Source organism: Bolinopsis microptera, chromosome 5, assembly GCF_026151205.1.
Source record: "Bolinopsis microptera isolate Bmic1 chromosome 5, MBARI_Bmic_1.0, whole genome shotgun sequence".
In the NCBI taxonomy this organism is placed as follows: domain Eukaryota; kingdom Metazoa; phylum Ctenophora; class Tentaculata; order Lobata; family Bolinopsidae; genus Bolinopsis; species Bolinopsis microptera.
This window is the reverse complement of record NC_087076.1, coordinates 7,299,172-7,317,402: the sequence shown is the minus strand read 5'-3', so window position 1 is coordinate 7,317,402 and position 18,231 is coordinate 7,299,172. Positions and strand designations below refer to the sequence as shown.

The following is an 18,231-nucleotide window of genomic DNA, read 5'->3' as shown; positions in this document are numbered from 1 at the left end:
GGGGTGATACAGGCCGCTGCCCCCTAGTGATAAAGGCATCAAAGCAAGTATTTGGGTATTTCAACCGACTTGAGCAAATGGACAGAGCTGGTTGCACAAGTTTAGCCAGACAGGCGTTCATAGAACAACGCACACTCAATCTGCCATGGTACAAAGGTATAGAAGATCTCCGACAAAGCCTTCAGTCAGTATCATCTCGCAGGTTGACCTACCCCAACCAATTCAAAACAGCACTACGTAGTACTTTTATTAACTGTTGGAACGATGAGCGGCAAAACAACCGGAAGCTCAGTTTCTACAACACTATCAAAAGTGAATTTACAGCTGAAGCGTACCTGAACCTGCAGCTCAGTGGAGAAGAGGTGAAGCGGCTGGCGCAGTTCAGAATGAGTGCTCATAAGTTCAACATCGAGACCGGTAGATACGCCATCAACCGTGAAAATCCGCTCAGTCGCATTTGTAAGCACTGTTCTTCATCAGACCTTGAAGCTGTCGGTATACTGGCCGAACTACCAATGTTTGAGCCGATCATTGAAGATGAGAAACACGTTCTCACGGATTGTTCGCTTTACGACGACCTGAGGCGAAACATAGGTCAGCAGGCGAGAACCATGATCACCTCTGGAGCGGAGACCTTTGCCGACCTCTTCAAGGATATCCTATTGATCAGAGAAACTGCCAGATTCTTGAGTAAAGTGAACAAGCGGAGGTTCCCCCCGAGTGACAGAAAAGAAAAGGAAGGACCTACAACATGACTCACGGACTCAACATGCGAAACGTGGATCCGACAGTGTGTTATTTTTCGTGTGCGTTTCACACTTTTGATTTAGTGTGGAATTTATGTGTGGATCTTAGGCATGGACACAAAGGACTGGTTGTTCGCGTCATGAACATTCCTTTTTAGAATAGCTCGGTTTTTAAACTTTTTAGACTATAACCGTCAACCGTGCATTTTTCAGGACAGGTTTCGGTTTTTTCGTTTTTGACTTTCATTTTATCTTTATTTTTTAAAATTTAGATCCGACACAATGTTTATTGTAATGATCATTTTATTTTGAAATCCTTTGAAATCCTTTGAAATCCTTGAAACACGTTGTATTGCAACTCGATTAATAAGTAGATAATACATAATAGTGTCATAGTAAGTAATGGCAGTTTTGACATATTCATTGGTTAACTCAAGTTAAGTGATTATCACCACAATCTGTCCTTGACAATATTCATGGACCAATCACACGATCCTCTAGGAGTCCCACCTAAACTTCCCACCTAAACGCTCGGAAATTGAACTCATCCATAAGGTGAAATTCTAAGTTAAGAGTGATGTGATCCAAAGTCCCACCTAAACTTCCCACCTAAACTTCCCACCTAAACTTCCCACCTAAACTTCCCACCTAAACTTCCCACCTAAACTTCTCACCTAAACTTCCCACCTAAACTTCCCACCTAAACTTCCCACCTAAACTTCCCACCTAAACTTCCCACCTAAACTTCCCACCTAAACTTCCCACCTAAACTTCCCACCTAAACTTCTCACCTAAAGTTCCCACCTAAACTTCCCACCTAAACTTCCCACCTAAACTACCCACCTAAACTTCCCACCTAAACTTCCCACCTAAACTTCCCACCTAAACTTCCCACCTAAACTTCCCACCTAAACTTCCCACCTAAACTTCCCACCTAAACTTCCCACCTAAACTTCCCACCTAAACTTCCCACCTAAACTTCCCACCTGAACTTCTCACCTGAACTTCCCACCTAAACTTCCCACCTAAACTTCCCACCTAAACTTCCCACCTAAACTTCCCACCTAAACTTCCCACCTAAACTTCCCACCTAAACTTCCCACCTAAACTTCCCACCTAAACTTCCCACCTAAACTTCCCACCTAAACTTCCCACCTAAACTTCCCACCTAAACTTCCCACCTAAACTTCCCACCTAAACTTCCCACCTAAACTTCCCACCTAAACTTCCCACCTAAACTTCCCACCTAAACTTCCCACCTAAACTTCCCACCTAAACTTCCCGTCTAAACTTCCCACCTAAACTTCCCACCTAAACTTCCCACCTAAACTTCCCACCTAAACTTCCCACCTAAACTTCCCACCTTAACTTCCAGCCTAAACTTCCCACCTAAACTTCTCACTTAAACTTCCCACCTTAACTTCCCACCTAAACTTCCCACCTAAACTTCTCACTTAAACTTCCCACCTAAACTTCTCACCTAAACTTCCCACCTAAACTTCCCACCTAAACTTCCCACCTAAGCTTCCAACCTAAACTTCCCACCTAAACTTCCCACCTAAACTTCTCACCTAAACTTCCCACCTAAACTTCCCACCTAAACTTCCCACCTAAACTTCCCACATAACCTTCCCACCTAAGCTTCCCACCTAAACTTCCCACCTAAACTTCCCACCTAAACTTCCCACCTAAACTTCCCACCTAAACTTCCCACCTAAACTTCCCACCTAAACTTCCCACCTAAACTTCCCACCTAAACTTCCCACCTAAACTTCCCACCTAAACTTCCCACCTAACCTTCCCACATAAGCTTCCCACCTAAACTTCTCACCTAAACTTCCCACCTAAACTTCTCACCTAAACTTCCCACCTAAACTTCCCACCTAAACTTCCCACCTAAACTTCCCACCTAAACTTCCCACCTGAACTTCCCACCTAAACTTCTCGCCTAAACTTCCCACCTAAACTTCTCACCTAAACTTCCCACCTAAACTTCCCACCTAAACTTCCCACCTAAACTTCCCGTCTAAACTTCCCACCTAAACTTCCCACCTAAACTTCCCACCTAAATTTCCCACCTAAACTTCCCACCTTAACTTCCCACCTAAACTTTCCACCTAAACTTCTCACTTAAACTTCCCACCTTAACTTCCCACCTAAACTTCCCACCTAAACTTCTCACTTAAACTTCTCACCTAAACTTCTCACCTAAACTTCCCACCTAAACTTCCCACCTAAACTTCCCACCTAAGCTTCCCACCTAAACTTCCCACCTAAACTTCTCACCTAAACTTCCCACCTTAACTTCCCACATAAACTTCCCACCTAAACTTCCCACCTAAACTTCGCACCTAAACTTCCCACCTAAACTTCCCACCTAAACTTCCCACCTAAACTTCCCACCTAAACTACCCACCTTAACTTCCCACCTAAACTTCCCACCTAAACTTCCCACCTAAACTTCCAACCTAAACTTCCCACCTAAACTTCCCACCTAAACTTCCCACCTAAGCTTCCCACCTAAGCTTCCCACCTAAACTTCCCACCTAAACTTCCCACCTTAACTTCCCACCTAAACTTTCCACCTAAACTTCCCACCTAAACTTCCCACCTTAACTTCCCACCTAAACTTCCCACCTAAACTTCCCACCTAAACTTCCCACCTAAACTTCCCACCTTAACTTCCCACCTAAACTTCCCACCTAAACTTCCCACCTAAACTACCCACCTTAACTTCCCACCTAAACTTCCCACCTAAACTTCCCACCTAAACTTCCAACCTAAACTTCCCACCTAAACTTCCCACCTAAACTTCCCACCTAAGCTTCCCACCTAAGCTTCCCACCTAAACTTCCCACCTAAACTTCCCACCTAAACTTCCCACCTAAACTTCCCACCTAAACTTCCCACCTAAACTTCCCACCTTAACTTCCCACCTAAACTTCCCACCTAAACTTCCCACCTAAACTTCCCACCTAAACTTCCCACCTTAACTTCCCACCTAAACTTCCCACCTAAACTTCCCACCTAAACTTCCACCTAAACTTCCCACCTAAACTTCCCACCTAAACTTCCCACCTAAACTTCCCACCTAAACTTCCCACCTAAACTTCCCACCTAAACTTCCCACCTAAACTTCCCACCTAAACTTCCCACCTAAACTTCCCACCTAAACTTCCCACCTAACTTCCCACCTAAACTTCCCACCTTAACTTCCCACCTAAACTTCCCACCTAAACTTCCCACCTAAACTTCCCACCTAAACTTCCCACCTTAACTTCCCACCTAAACTTCCCACCTAAACTTCCCACCTAAACTACCCACCTTAACTTCCCACCTAAACTTCCCACCTAAACTTCCCACCTAAACTTCCCACCTAAACTTCCCACCTAAACTTCCCACCTAAACTTCCCACCTAAGCTTCCCACCTAAGCTTCCCACCTAAACTTCCCACCTAAACTTCCCACCTAAACTTCCCACCTAAACTTCCCACCTAAACTTCCCACCTTAACTTCCCACCTAAACTTCCCACCTAAACTTCCCACCTAAACTTCCCACCTAAACTTCCCACCTTAACTTCCCACCTAAACTTCCCACCTAAACTTCCCACCTAAACTTCTCACCTAAACTTCCCACCTAAACTTCCCACCTAAACTTCCCACCTAACCTTCCCACCTAAGCTTCCCACCTAAACTTCCCACCTAAACTTCCCACCTAAGCTTCCCACCTAAACTTCCCACCTAAACTTCCCACCTTAACTTCCCACCTAAACTTCCCACCTAAACTTCCCACCTAAACTTCCCACCTAAACTTCCCACCTAAACTTCCCACGTAAACTTCCCACCTTAACTTCCCACCTAAACTTCCCACCTAAACTTCCCACCTAAACTTCCCACCTTAACTTCCCACCTAAACTTCCCACCTTAACTTCCCACCTAAACTTCCCACCTAAACTTCCCACCTAAACTTCCCACCTTAACTTCCCACCTAAACTTCCCACCTAAACTTCCCACCTAAACTTCCCACCTAAACTTCCCACCTAAACTTCCCACCTAAACTTCCCACCTCAACTTCCCACCTAAACTTCCCACCTAAACTTCCCACCTAAACTTCCCACCTTAACTTCCCACCTAAACTTCCCACCTAAACTTCCCACCTAAACTTCCCACCTAAACTTCCCACCTAAACTTCCCACCTCAACTTCCCACCTAAACTTCCCACCTAAACTTCCCACCTAAACTTCCCACCTAAACTTCCCACCAAAACTTCCCACCTAAACTTCCCACCTTAACTTCCCACCTAAACTTCCCACCTTAACTTCCCACATAAACTTCCCACCTAAACTTCCCACGTAAATTTCCACCTAAACTTCCCACCTAAACTTCCCACCTAAACTTCTCACCTAAACTTCCCACCTTAACTTCCCACCTAAACTTCCCACCTAAACTTCCCACCTAAACTTCCCACCTAAACTTCCCACCTAAACTTCCCACCTTAACTTCCCACCTAAACTTCCCACCTAAACTTCCCACCTAAACTTCCCACCTAAGCTTCCCACCTAAACTTCCCACCTAAACTTCTCACCTAAACTTCCTACCTAAACTTCCCACCTAAACTTCCCACCTAAGCTTCCCACCTTAACTTCCCACCTAAACTTCCCATCTAAACTTCCCACCTAAACTTCCCACCTAAACTTCCCACCTAAACTTCCCACCTAAACTTCCCACCTAAACTTCCCACCAAAACTTCCCACCTAAACTTCCCACCTAAACTTCCCACCTAAACTTCCCACCTAAACTTCCCTCCTAAACTTCCCACCTAAACTTCCCACCTAAACTTCCCACCTAAACTTCCCACGTAAACTTCCCATCCAAACTTCTCACCTTAACTTCCCACCTTAACTTCCCACCTAAACTTCCCACCTAAACTTCCCACCTAAACTTCCCACCTAAACTTCCCACCTAAACTTCCCACCTTAACTTCCCACCTAAACTTCCCACCTAAACTTCCCACCTAAACTTCCCACCTAAGCTTCCCATCTAAACTTCCCACCTAAACTTCCCACCTAAACTTCCCACCTAAACTTCCCACCTAAACTTCCCACCTAAGCTTCCCACCTTAACTTCCCACCTAAACTTCCCATCTAAACTTCCCACCTAAACTTCCCACCTAAACTTCCCACCTAAACTTCCCACCTAAACTTCCCACCTAAACTTCCCACCTAAACTTCCCACCTTAACTTCCCACCTAAACTTCCCACCTAAACTTCCCACCTAAACTTCCCACCTAAACTTCCCACCTTAACTTCCCACCTAAACTTCCCACCTAAACTTCCCACCTAAACTTCCCACCTTAACTTCCCACCTAAACTTCCCACCTAAACTTCTCATCTAAACTTCTTACCTAAACTTTCCACCTAAACTTTCCACCTAAACTTCCCACCTAAACTTCCCACCTAAACTTCTCACCTAAACTTCCCACCTTAACTTCCCACCTAAACTTCCCACCTTAACTTCCCACCTAAACTTTCCACCTAAACTTCCCACCTAAACTTCCCACCTAAGTTTCCCACCTAAACTTCCGACCTAAACTTCCCACCTAAACTTCCTACCTAAACTTCCCACCTTAACTTCCCACCTAAGCTTCCCACTTAAGCTTCCCACCTAATCTTCCCACCTAAGCTTCCCACCTAAGCTTCCCACCTAAACTTCCCACCTAAACTTCCCACCTAAACTTCCCACCTAAACTTCCCACCTAAGCTTCTCACCTTAACTTACCACCTAAGCTTCCCACCTAAACTTCCCACCTAAACTTCCCACCTAAACTTCCCACTTTAACTTCCCACCTAAACTTCCCACCTAAATTTCCCACCTAAACTTCCCACCTAAACTTCCCACCTAAACTTCCCACCTAAACTTCCCACCTAAGCTTCCCACTTAAGCTTCCCACCTAAACTTCCCACCTAAGCTTCCCACCTAAACTTCCCACCTAAACTTCCCACCTTAACTTCCCACCTAAACTTCCCACCTTAACTTCCCACCTAAACTTCCCACCTTAACTTCCCACCTAAACTTCCCACCTTAACTTCCCACCTAAACTGCCCACCTAAACTGCCCACCTAAACTTCCCACCTAAACTTCCCACCTAAACTTCCCACCTAAACTTCCCACCTAAACTTCCACCTAAACTTCCCACCTAAACTTCCCACCTTAACTTCCCACATAAACTTCCCACCTTAACTTCCCACCTAAACTTCCCACCTAAACTTCCCACCTAAACTTCCCACCTAAACTTCCCACCTAAACTTCCCACCTAAACTTCCCACCTTAACTTCCCACCTAAACTTCCCACCTTAACTTCCCACCTAAACTTCCCACCTTAACTTCCCACATAAACTTCCCACCTAAACTTCCCACGTAAACTTTCCACCTAAACTTCCCACGTAAACTTCCCATCCAAACTTCTCACCTAAACTTCCCACCTTAACTTCCCACCTAAACTTCCCACCTAAACTTCCCACCTAAACTTCCCACCTAAACTTCCCACCTAAACTTCCCACCTTAACTTTCCACCTAAACTTCCCACCTAAACTTCCCACCTAAACTTCCCACCTAAGCTTCCCACCTAAACTTCCCACCTAAACTTCTCACCTAAACTTCCTACCTAAACTTCCCACCTAAACTTCCCACCTAAGCTTCCCACCTTAACTTCCCACCTAAACTTCCCATCTAAACTTCCCACCTAAACTTCCCACCTAAACTTCCCACCTAAACTTCCCATCTAAACTTCCCACCTCAACTTCCCACCTAAACTTCCCACCTTAACTTCCCACCTAAACTTCCCACCTAAACTTCCCACCTAAACTTCTCACCTAAACTTCCCACCTTCACTTCCCACCTAAACTTCCCACCTAAACTTCCAACCTAAACTTCCCACCTTAACTTCCCACCTAAACTTCCCACCTAAACTTCTCATCTAAACTTCTACCTAAACTTCCACCTAAACTTTCCACCTAAACTTCCCACCTAAACTTCCCACCTAAACTTCTCACCTAAACTTCCCACCTTAACTTCCCACCTAAACTTCCCACCTTAACTTCCCACCTAAACTTCCACCTAAACTTCCCACCTAAACTTCCCACCTAAGTTTCCCACCTAAACTTCCGACCTAAACTTCCCACCTAAACTTCCCACCTAAACTTCCCACCTTAACTTCCCACCTAAGCTTCCCACTTAAGCTTCCCACCTAATCTTCCCACCTAAGCTTCCCACCTAAGCTTCCCACCTAAACTTCCCACCTAAACTTCCCACCTAAACTTCCCACCTAAACTTCCCACCTAAGCTTCTCACCTTAACTTACCACCTAAGCTTCCCACCTAAACTTCCCACCTAAACTTCCCACCTAAACTTCCCACTTAACTTCCCACCTAAACTTCCCACCTAAATTTCCCACCTAAACTTCCCACCTAAACTTCCCACCTAAACTTCCCACCTTAACTTCCCACCTAAACTTCCCACCTAAGCTTCCCACTTAAGCTTCCCACCTAAACTTCCCACCTAAGCTTCCCACCTAAACTTCCAACCTAAACTTCCCACCTTAACTTCCCACCTAAACTTTTCACCTAAACTTCCCACCTAAACTTCCCACCTAAACTTCTCACCTAAACTTCCCACCTAAACTTCCCACCTAAACTTCCCACCTAAACTTCCCACCTAACCTTCCCACCTAAGCTAACCACCTAAACTTCTCACCTAAACTTCCCACCTAAACTTCCCACCTAAACTTCCCACCTAAACTTCCCACCTAAACTTCCCACCTAAACTTCCCACCTAAACTTCCCACCTTAACTTCCCACCTAAACTTCCCACCTAAACTTCCCACTTAAACTTCCCACCTAAACTTCCCACCTAAACTTCCCACCTAAACTTCCCACCTAAGCTTCCCACCTAAGCTTCCCACCTAAACTTCCCACCTAAACTTCCCACTTAAACTTCCCACCTTAACTTCCCACATAAACTTCCCACCTAAACTTCCCACCTAAGCTTCCCACCTAAACTTCCCACCTAAACTTCCCACCTAAACTTCCCACCTTAACTTCCCACATAAACTTCCCACCTAAACTTCCCACCTAAACTTCCCACCTTATCTTCCCACCTAAACTTCCCACCTTAACTGCCCACCTAAACTTCCCACCTAAACTTCCCACCTAAACTTCCCACCTAAACTTCCCACCTAAACTTCCCACATAAACTTCCCACCTAAACTTCCCACCTAAACTTCCCACCTTAACTTACCACATAAACTTCCCACCTAAACTTCCCACCTAAACTTCCCACCTAAACTTCCCACCTAAACTTCCCACCTAAAATTCCCACCTAAACTTCCCACCTTAATTTCCCACCTAAACTTCCCACCTTAACTTCCCACCTAAACTTCACACTTTAACTTCCCACCTAAACTTCCCACCTAAACTTCCCACCTAAACTTCCCACCTAAACTTCCCACCTTAACTTCCCACCTAAACTTCCCACCTAAACTGCCCACCTAAACTTCCCACCTTAACTTCCCACCTAAACTTCCCACCTAAACTTCCCACCTAAACTTCCCACCTTAACTTCCCACCTAAACTTCCCACCTTAACTTCCCACCTAAACTTCCCACCTAAACTTCCCACCTAAATTTCCCACCTAAACTTCCCACCTTAACTTCCCACCTAAACTTCCCACCTAAACTTCCCACCTAAATTTCCCACCTAAAATTCCCACCTAAACTTCCCACCTTAACTTCCCACCTAAACTTCCCACCTTAACTTCCCACCTAAACTTCCCACCTTAACTTCCCACATAAACTTCCCACCTAAACTTCCCACGTAAACTTTCCACCTAAACTTCCCACCTAAACTTCCCACCTAAACTTCCCACCTAAACTTCCCACCTCAACTTCCCACCTAAACTTCCCATCTTAACTTCCCACTTAAACTTCCCACCTAAACTTCCCACCTAAACTTCTCACCTAAACTTTCCACCTTAACTTCCCACCTAAACTTCCCACCTAAACTTCCCACCTAAACTTCCCACCTTAACTTCCCACCTAAACTTCCCACCTTAACTTCCCACATAAACTTCCCACCTAAACTTCCCACCTAAACTTCCCACCTAAACTTCCCACCTAAACTTCCCACCTAAAATTCCCACCTAAACTTCCCACCTTAACTTCCCACCTAAACTTCCCACCTTAACTTCCCACCTAAACTTCCCACCTTAACTTCCCACATAAACTTCCCACCTAAACTTCCCACCTAAACTTTCCACCTAAACTTCCCACGTAAACTTCCCACCTAAACTTCTCACCTAAACTTCCCACCTTAACTTCCCACCTAAACTTCCCACCTAAACTTCCCACCTAAACTTCCCACCTAAACTTCCCACCTAAACTTCCCACCTTAACTTCCCACCTAAACTTCCCACCTAAACTTCCCACCTAAACTTCCCACCTAAGCTTCCCACCTAAACTTCCCACCTAAACTTCCCACCTAAACTTCCCACCTAAACTTCCCACCTAAACTTCCCACCTAAGCTTCCCACCTAAACTTCCCACCTAAACTTCCCACCTAAACTTCCCACCTAAACTTCCCACCTAAACTTCCCACCTAAACTTCCCACCTAAACTTCCCACCTAAACTTCCCACCTAAACTTCCCACCTAAACTTCCCACCTAAACTTCCCACCTAAACTTCCCACCTAAACTTCCCACCTAACTTCCCACCTAAACTTCCCACCTAAACTTCCCACCTAAACTTCCCACCTTAACTTCCCACCTAAACTTCCCACCTAAACTTCTCACCTAAACTTCCACCTAAACTTCCCACCTAAACTTCCCACCTAAACTTCCCACCTAAACTTCCCACCTAAACTTCCCACCTAAACTTCCCACCTAAACTACCCACCTAAACTTCTCACCTAAACTTCCTACCTAAACTTCCCACCTAAACTTCCCACCTAAGCTTCCCACCTTAACTTCCCACCTAAACTTCCCATCTAAACTTCCCACCTAAACTTCCCACCTAAACTTCCCACCTAAACTTCCCACCTAAACTTCCCACCTAAACTTCCCACCTCAACTTCCCACCTAAAATTCCCACCTTAACTTCCCACCTAAACTTCCCACCTGAACTTCTCACCTAAACTTCCCACCTTAACTTCCCACCTAAACTTCCCACCTAAACTTCCCACCTAAACTTCCCACCTTAACTTCCCACCTAAACTTCCCACCTAAACTTCTCATCTAAACTTCTTACCTAAACTTTCCACCTAAACTTCCCACCTAAACTTCCCACCTAAACTTCCCACCTAAACTTCCCACCTAAGCTTCTCACCTTAACTTCCCACCTAAGCTTCCCACCTAAACTTCCCACCTAAACTTCCCACTTTAACTTCCCACCTAAACTTCCCACCTAAACTTCCCACCTAAACTTCCCACCTAAACTTTCCACCTAAACTTCCCACCTTAACTTCCCACCTAAACTTCCCACCTAAGCTTCCCACTTAAGCTTCCCACCTAAACTTCCCACCTAAGCTTCCCACCTAAACTTCCCACCTAAACTTCCCACCTAAACTTCCCACCTAAACTTCCCACCTTAACTTCCCACCTCAACTTCCCACCTAAGCTTCCCACTTAAGCTTCCCACCTAAACTTCCCACCTAAGCTTCCCACCTAAGCTTCCCACCTAAACTTCCCACCTAAACTTCCCACCTAAACTTCCCACCTAAGCTTCTCACCTTAACTTCCCACCTAAGCTTCCCACCTAAACTTCCCACCTAAAGTTCTCATCTAAACTTCCCACCTAAACTTCCCACCTAAACTTCCCACCTAAACTTCCCACCTAAACTTCCCACTTAAACTTCCCACCTAAAGTTCTCATCTAAACTTCCCACCTAAACTTCCCACCTAAACTTCCCGCCTAAACTTCCCACCTTAACTTCCCACCTAAACTTCCCACCTAAGCTTCCCACCTAAGCTTCCCACCTAAACTTCCCACCTAAGCTTCCCACCTAAGCTTCCCACCTAAGCTTTCCACCTAAACTTCCCACCTAAACTTCCCACCTAAACTTCCCACCTAAACTTCCCACCTAAACTTCCCACCTAAACTTCCCACCTAAACTTCTCACCTTAACTTCCCACTTAAGCTTCCCATCTAAACTTCCCACCTAAGCTTCCCACTTAAGCTTCCCACCTAAACTTCCCACTTAAGCTTCCCACCTAAGCTTCCCACCTAAGCTTCCCACCTAAACTTCCCACCTAAACTTCCCACCTAAACTTCCCACTTAAACTTCTCACCTTAACTTCCCACCTAAGCTTCCCACCTAAACTTCCCACCTAAACTTCCCACCTAAACTTCCCACTTAAACTTCCCATCTTAACTTCCCACCTAAACTTCCCACCTAAACTTCTCATCTAAACTTCTCACCTAAACTTCCCACCTAAAATTCCCACCTAAACTTCCCACCTAAACTTTCCACCTAAACTTCCCACCTAAACTTCCCACCTAAACTTCCCACCTAAACTTCCCACCTTAACTTCCCACCTAAACTTCCCACCTAAACTTCCCACCTTAACTTCCCACCTAAACTTCCCACTTAAACTTCCCACCTAAACTTCCCACCTTAACTTCCCACCTAAACTTCCCACCTAAACTTCCCACCTAAACTTCTCACCTAAACTTCCCACCTAAACTTCCCACCTAAACTTCCCACCTCAACTTCCCACCTAAACTTCCCACCTAAACTTCCCACCTAAACTTCCCACCTAAACTTCCCACCTAAACTTCCCACCAAAACTTCCCACCTAAACTACCCACCTTAACTTCCCACCTAAACTTCCCACCTAAACTTCCCACCTAAACTTCCCACCTAAGCTTCCCACCTAAACTTCCCACCTAAAGTTCTCATCTAAACATCCCACCTAAACTTCCCACCTAAACTTCCCACCTAAACTTCCCACCTAAAGTTCTCATCTAAACGTCCCACCTAAACTTCCCACCTAAACTTCCCGCCTAAACTTCCCACCTAAACTTCCCACCTAAACTTCCCACCTAAACTTCCCACCTAAGCTTCCCACTTAAGCTTCCCACCTAAACTTCCCACCTAAGCTTCCCACCTAAGTTTCCCACCTAAACTTCCCACCTAACCTTTCCACCTAAACTTCCCACCTAAACTTCCCACCTTAACTTCCCACCTAAGCTTCCCACCTAAACTTCCCACCTAAACTTCCCACCTAAACTTCCCACTTAAACTTCCCACCTTAACTTCCCACCTAAACTTCCCACCTAAACTCTCATCTAAACTTCTCACCTAAACTTCCCACTTAAACTTCCCACCTTAACTTCCCACCTAAGCTTCCCACTTAAGCTTCCCACCTAAACTTCCCACCTAAGCTTCCCACCTAAGCTTCCCACCTAAACTTCCCACCTAAACTTCCCACCTAAACTTCCCACCTAAACTTCCCACCTAAACTTCCCACTTAAACTTCCCACCTTAACTTCCCACCTAAACTTCCCACCTAAACTTCTCATCTAAACTTCTCACCTAAACTTCCCACCTAAACTTCCCACCTTAACTTCCCACCTTAATTTCCCACCTAAACTTCCCACCTTAACTTCCCACCTAAACTTCCCACCTAAACTTCCCACCCAAACTTCCCACCTAAACTTCCCACCTAAACTTCCCACCTAAACTTCCCACCTAAACTTCCCACCTAAACTTCCCACCTAAACTTCTCACCTAAACTTCCCACCTAAACCTCCCACCTAAACTTCCCACCTAAACTTCTCATCTAAACTTCTCACCTAAACTTTCCACCTAAACTTCTCACCTAAACTTCCCACCTAAACTTCCCACCTAAACTTCCCACGTAAACTTCCCACCTAAACTTCCCACCTAAACTTTGCACCTAAACTTCCCACCTAAACTTCTCACCTAAACTTCCCACCTAAACTTCCCACCTAAACTTCCCACCTAAACTTCCCACCTAAACTTCCCACCTAAACTTCCCACCTAAACTTCCCACCTAAACTTCCAACCTAAACTTCCCACCTTAACTTCCCACCTAAACTTCCCACATAAACTTCCCACCTAAACTTCCCACCTAAACTTCCCACCTAAACTTCTCATCTAAACTTCTCACCTAAACTTTCCACCTAAACTTCCCACTTAAACTACCCACCTTAACTTCCCACATAAAGTTCCCACCTAAACTTCCCACCTAAACTTCCCACCTAAGCTTCCCACCTAAACTTCCCACCTAAACTTCCCACCTAAACTTCCCACCTAAACTTCCCACCTAAACTTCCCACCTAAACTTCCCACCTTATGAATTACGATGAACTTTCTGTTATCTTCATGGTTATTGTGAAGTGGAGTCTATCGAAACTAGAGCTTTGAAAAAATGATTTAAAATTGCAATTCAGCAAAACAAATTAAGAAACGTCAAGAATAAAAAACAAAAGCAACTCGGAATAAATAAACACATTTTTGATAAATGATACGCCGTGCCGATACAATGAATGTTATGTCAGTGTTATGCAGTGCGAATAATAAAGTTTCTGTTTTCCGATAGGTTGTCATAATACTATATTCCATTTTTACAAATGTCTATATTACATCTACATATTATTATCATCTAAAATCAATTAAAAATGAACGTGATTTCATCTCATAAGCCCCAAGCGATCATAACCTTCTATTCGGGTTAATTTAATGTTAAAGAAATATCTTATGTTAGACATTGTTAGAAAGTTGTCCATGATAATATAACATCAGCCCACATTAGTTCGAACTTTGATCTATGTTTTTCAGCTATTATATAGTCGGATATTAGATATTTATCAAGACAGCATGTTAGTCAGAAATATTGCAGAAACACAGTGGAACTCTAAAAATTTATTTTATCGTCTGAAATGCTGGTCCCTCTAACTCCCCAAGCTAGATAAATCCTTGCTTTTAGTCGAGGGTAGGCCAGTTAATATTATCAGGAGGATTCCAGTAGACCACAATGAGAACGAGAAGAATGTAGGAGATATTGAGCACTACACTGCTGTTGCAGTAGTCTGTCTTACACAAGCTCCAGTCGCATGTCTCGTTCAGGGGCAGTCCTGTTCCCCTACACATCGCATCTGGGGGTTTCTTAGTGAGGGAGCGGGGGGGGGGTTTCTTAGTGAGGGAGCGGGGGGGGGTTTCTTAGTGAGGGAGCGGGGGTTTCTTAGTGAGGGAGTGGGGGGGGATTTCTTAGTGAGGGAGTGGGGGGGGGGTTTCTTAGTGAGGAAGCGGGGAGGTTTTCTTAGTGAGGGAGTGGGGGGATTTCTTAGTGAGGGAGTGGGGGGGGGGGATTTCTTAGTGAGGGAGTGGGGGGGATTTCTTAGTGAGGGAGTGGGGGGTTTCTTAGTGAGGGAGCGGGGGTTTCTTAGTGAGGGAGTGGGGGGGATTTCTTAGTGAGGGAGTGGGGGGGGATTTCTTAGTGAGGGAGTGGGGGGATTTCTTAGTGAGGGAGTGGGGGGTTTCTTAGTGAGGGAGCGGGGGGGGGTTTCTTAGTGAGGGAGCGGGGGTTTCTTAGTGAGGGAGTGGGGGGGATTTCTTAGTGAGGGAGTGGGGGGGGGTTTCTTAGTGAGGGAGCGGGGGGGTTTCTTAGTGAGGGAGTGGGGGGATTTCTTAGTGAGGGAGTGGGGGGGGATTTCTTAGTGAGGGAGTGGGGGGGATTTCTTAGTGAGGGAGTGGGGGGTTTCTTAGTGAGGGAGCGGGGGTTTCTTAGTGAGGGAGTGGGGGGGATTTCTTAGTGAGGGAGTGGGGGGGGATTTCTTAGTGAGGGAGTGGGGGGATTTCTTAGTGAGGGAGTGGGGGGTTTCTTAGTGAGGGAGTGGGGGGGATTTCTTAGTGAGGGAGTGGGGGTTTCTTAGTGAGGGAGCGGGGGTGGTTTCTTAGTGAGGGAGTGGGGGGATTTCTTAGTGAGGGAGTGGGGGGATTTCTTAGTGAGGGAGTGGGGGGATTTCTTAGTGAGGGAGCGGGGGGGATTTCTTAGTGAGGGAGTGGGGGGTTTCTTAGTGAGGGAGCGGGGGTGGTTTCTTAGTGAGGGAGTGGGGGGGGTTTCTTAGTGAGGGAGCGGGGGGGGTTTCTTAGTGAGGGAGTGGGGGGGATTTCTTAGTGAGGGAGTGGGGGGGATTTCTTAGTGAGGGAGTGGGGGGATTTCTTAGTGAGGGAGTGGGGGGTTTCTTAGTGAGGGAGCGGGGGGGGGGTTTCTTAGTGAGGGAGCGGGGGTTTCTTAGTGAGGGAGGGGGGGGGGTTTCTTAGTGAGGGAGCGGGGGGGTTTCTTAGTGAGGGAGCGGGGGGGGGGGTTTCTTAGTGAGGCAGCGGGGGGTTTCTTAGTGAGGGAGCGGGGGTTTCTTAGTGAGGGAGTGGGGGGGATTTCTTAGTGAGGGAGTGGGGGGATTTCTTAGTGAGGGAGTGGGGGGATTTCTTAGTGAGGGAGTGGGGGGATTTCTTAGTGAGGGAGCGGGGGGATTTCTTAGTGAGGGAGTGGGGGGTTTCTTAGTGAGGGAGTGGGGGGTTTCTTAGTGAGGCAGCGGGGGGTTTCTTAGTGAGGGAGCGGGGGGTTTCTTAGTGAGGGAGTGGGGGGTTTCTTAGTGAGGGAGTTGGGGGGATTTCTTAGTGAGGGAGTGGGGCGATTTCTTAGTGAGGGAGTGGGGGGGATTTCTTAGTGAGGGAGCGGGGGGTTTCTTAGTGAGGCAGCGGGGGGGGTTTCTTAGTGAGGGAGCGGGGGGTTTCTTAGTGAGGGAGCGGGGGTGGTTTCTTAGTGAGGGAGCGGGGGGGTTTTCTTAGTGAGGGAGCGGGGGGAGGTTTTCTTAGTGAGGGAGCGGGGGGGGGGGGTTGAGGATCAGTAGGCGGGTTATAATTCGCAATCCATATTATATCATATTGATCTGTGGAAAACAAATTCAATCTTATTCGTAACAAGAAAATTCTTGTTATGAAAATATGTAAAATGTATATTAATTAGTCCTACTTGTGTAATCTATCTCCGTGTAATTGTCCATGCACCCCCTGTAAGTTCTGTACTTCTTGAACCCGTACTGTACCTATAACAGTGGGAGATACGTAGTTATCAAGGCTGCAAAGTTTTGAGATTTAGCTGCTGTTAATAAGTCTAATAACCGAACTTGTTACACTTAAAAGTACTGATAGTGTTATTGGGTATAAGTCACAACACGTGGGCATAACACGTGACAACACGTGGGCATAACACGTGACAACACGTGGACATAACACGTGACAACACGTGGACATAACACGTGACAACACGTGGGCATAACACGTGACAACACGTGGGCATAACACGTGACAACACGTGGGCATAACACGTGACAACACGTGGAAATAACACGAGAGAACTCACGTGCCACTTGTAGCAAGCAGAGATCTGTTTTCCGGTACACAAGGTTCTGTTGCAATTATTAGTGCTCACTTCCAGCGTGTCCAATGTAAAGCAGGTCCAACACTTTACCTCGTGCTCTGAAGAAGTACAACTTGTTCATTCAGCTAAAGCAGCCGAGCTATAATTCAGATTTCAAGATACCCCCTTACATTACATAATCAGTTCTGAGGAAACCTAGTTAAGTAAGATAAAGATTAAAGAGTATAAGTTATACCTCTGTTGAGTGTTTCTTCTTTCTTTGCAATATTCTGAGTTAAAGGAGGTTTCTCAATGTAATGCCAGGCCCAGTTCTTGTCGGGTCTCACCTCGGCTGCAGCTACCTTGTCCTGACTCCACTGCTCGGTCCTTACATCCCAGATCGGGGCAGTGTATTGTTGTTGGCAGTATACTGTGACTGCGAGCACGAAGAGTGCAGGACTCACGTAACGCCACATTCTACCTAGTATTTATAAGTAGTTATAGTGGTATTAAAGATCTGTGCATGTTTACTTATTATGTTGAAAGGTACAACAAACTGAGGACTTGTAACTTAGGTCAATTTATTAACTTTTTACAGCTCCGGAGTTGATGAATGGTATTGGTTATTAGTTAGCCATTCCTAGCTCCTTGTAGATCACGAAGTTTCATTGTGTTGAAACACCGTTCTCCAGAGTTCAGATATGCATTAAGATTTTATAAGCTCACTCAACCAACGTTGATAACTTTGATTACGGTTATGGGTTATCGAGACAGTATTTTCTGGTATAATGCGATACGTATGCTCGATATTACCTGATAATAATATCACCTACTTTCTATAAAAGATCATGAAATTCAAATAATGAATTATGTCATCTTAAATTCTCTGAAATTTGAATGAGAAAACCGCTACTTTTGACAAATTATGCTCCACAATCATTAATAAAGATTCTAGCAGAATAATGAAATATTCTTTAATCGAAATGGACTATGACATGGTTTTTTAAAGCGTCGAACGAGCCGAAAGTGTAAAAATTCAAACTATGTT

General features: G+C 45.4%; 2 protein-coding genes and 1 long non-coding RNA gene across 3 annotated transcripts in view; 2 read left to right on the top strand and 1 right to left on the bottom strand.

The window, feature by feature from the left end:
* The window catches only part of LOC134816056 (uncharacterized), a 41,583-nt gene that overhangs the window by 4,819 nt on the left and 18,533 nt on the right, over nucleotides 1-18,231 (top strand). The window lies entirely within an intron of this gene.
* Nucleotides 14,184-17,660, bottom strand: LOC134815607 (uncharacterized). The gene is made up of 4 exons (XM_063824157.1): nucleotides 17,440-17,660; nucleotides 17,187-17,302; nucleotides 16,797-16,869; nucleotides 14,184-14,916 (listed from the first exon to the last, which is right to left on the bottom strand). Exons 1-4 carry the CDS (start codon nucleotides 17,657-17,659, stop codon nucleotides 14,744-14,746), a joined length of 582 nt encoding a protein of 193 aa, XP_063680227.1. The 5' UTR covers nucleotide 17,660; the 3' UTR covers nucleotides 14,184-14,743.
* LOC134814682 (uncharacterized) lies at nucleotides 15,394-16,348 on the top strand (the record flags this gene model as incomplete). The annotated part of the gene is made up of 3 exons (XM_063822850.1): nucleotides 15,394-15,459; nucleotides 15,723-15,814; nucleotides 16,168-16,348. Coding segments are annotated over 3 exons (339 nt in total), but the record flags the coding sequence as incomplete, so codon positions are not given.

Excerpts from the sequence above, each read along its gene's own strand:
- LOC134815607 (XM_063824157.1), bottom strand. The coding sequence starts at position 17,659 with ATGTGGCGTTACGTGAGTCCTGCACTCTTCGTGCTCGCAGTCACAGTA. Across the intron at positions 17,303-17,439 it reads AGAAGAAACACTCAACAGAG|AGCACGAGGTAAAGTGTTGG; the intron begins GTATAACTTATA and ends GTACTTCTTCAG. Across the intron at positions 14,917-16,796 it reads CACGGAGATAGATTACACAA|ATGCGATGTGTAGGGGAACA; the intron begins GTAGGACTAATT and ends AGAAACCCCCAG.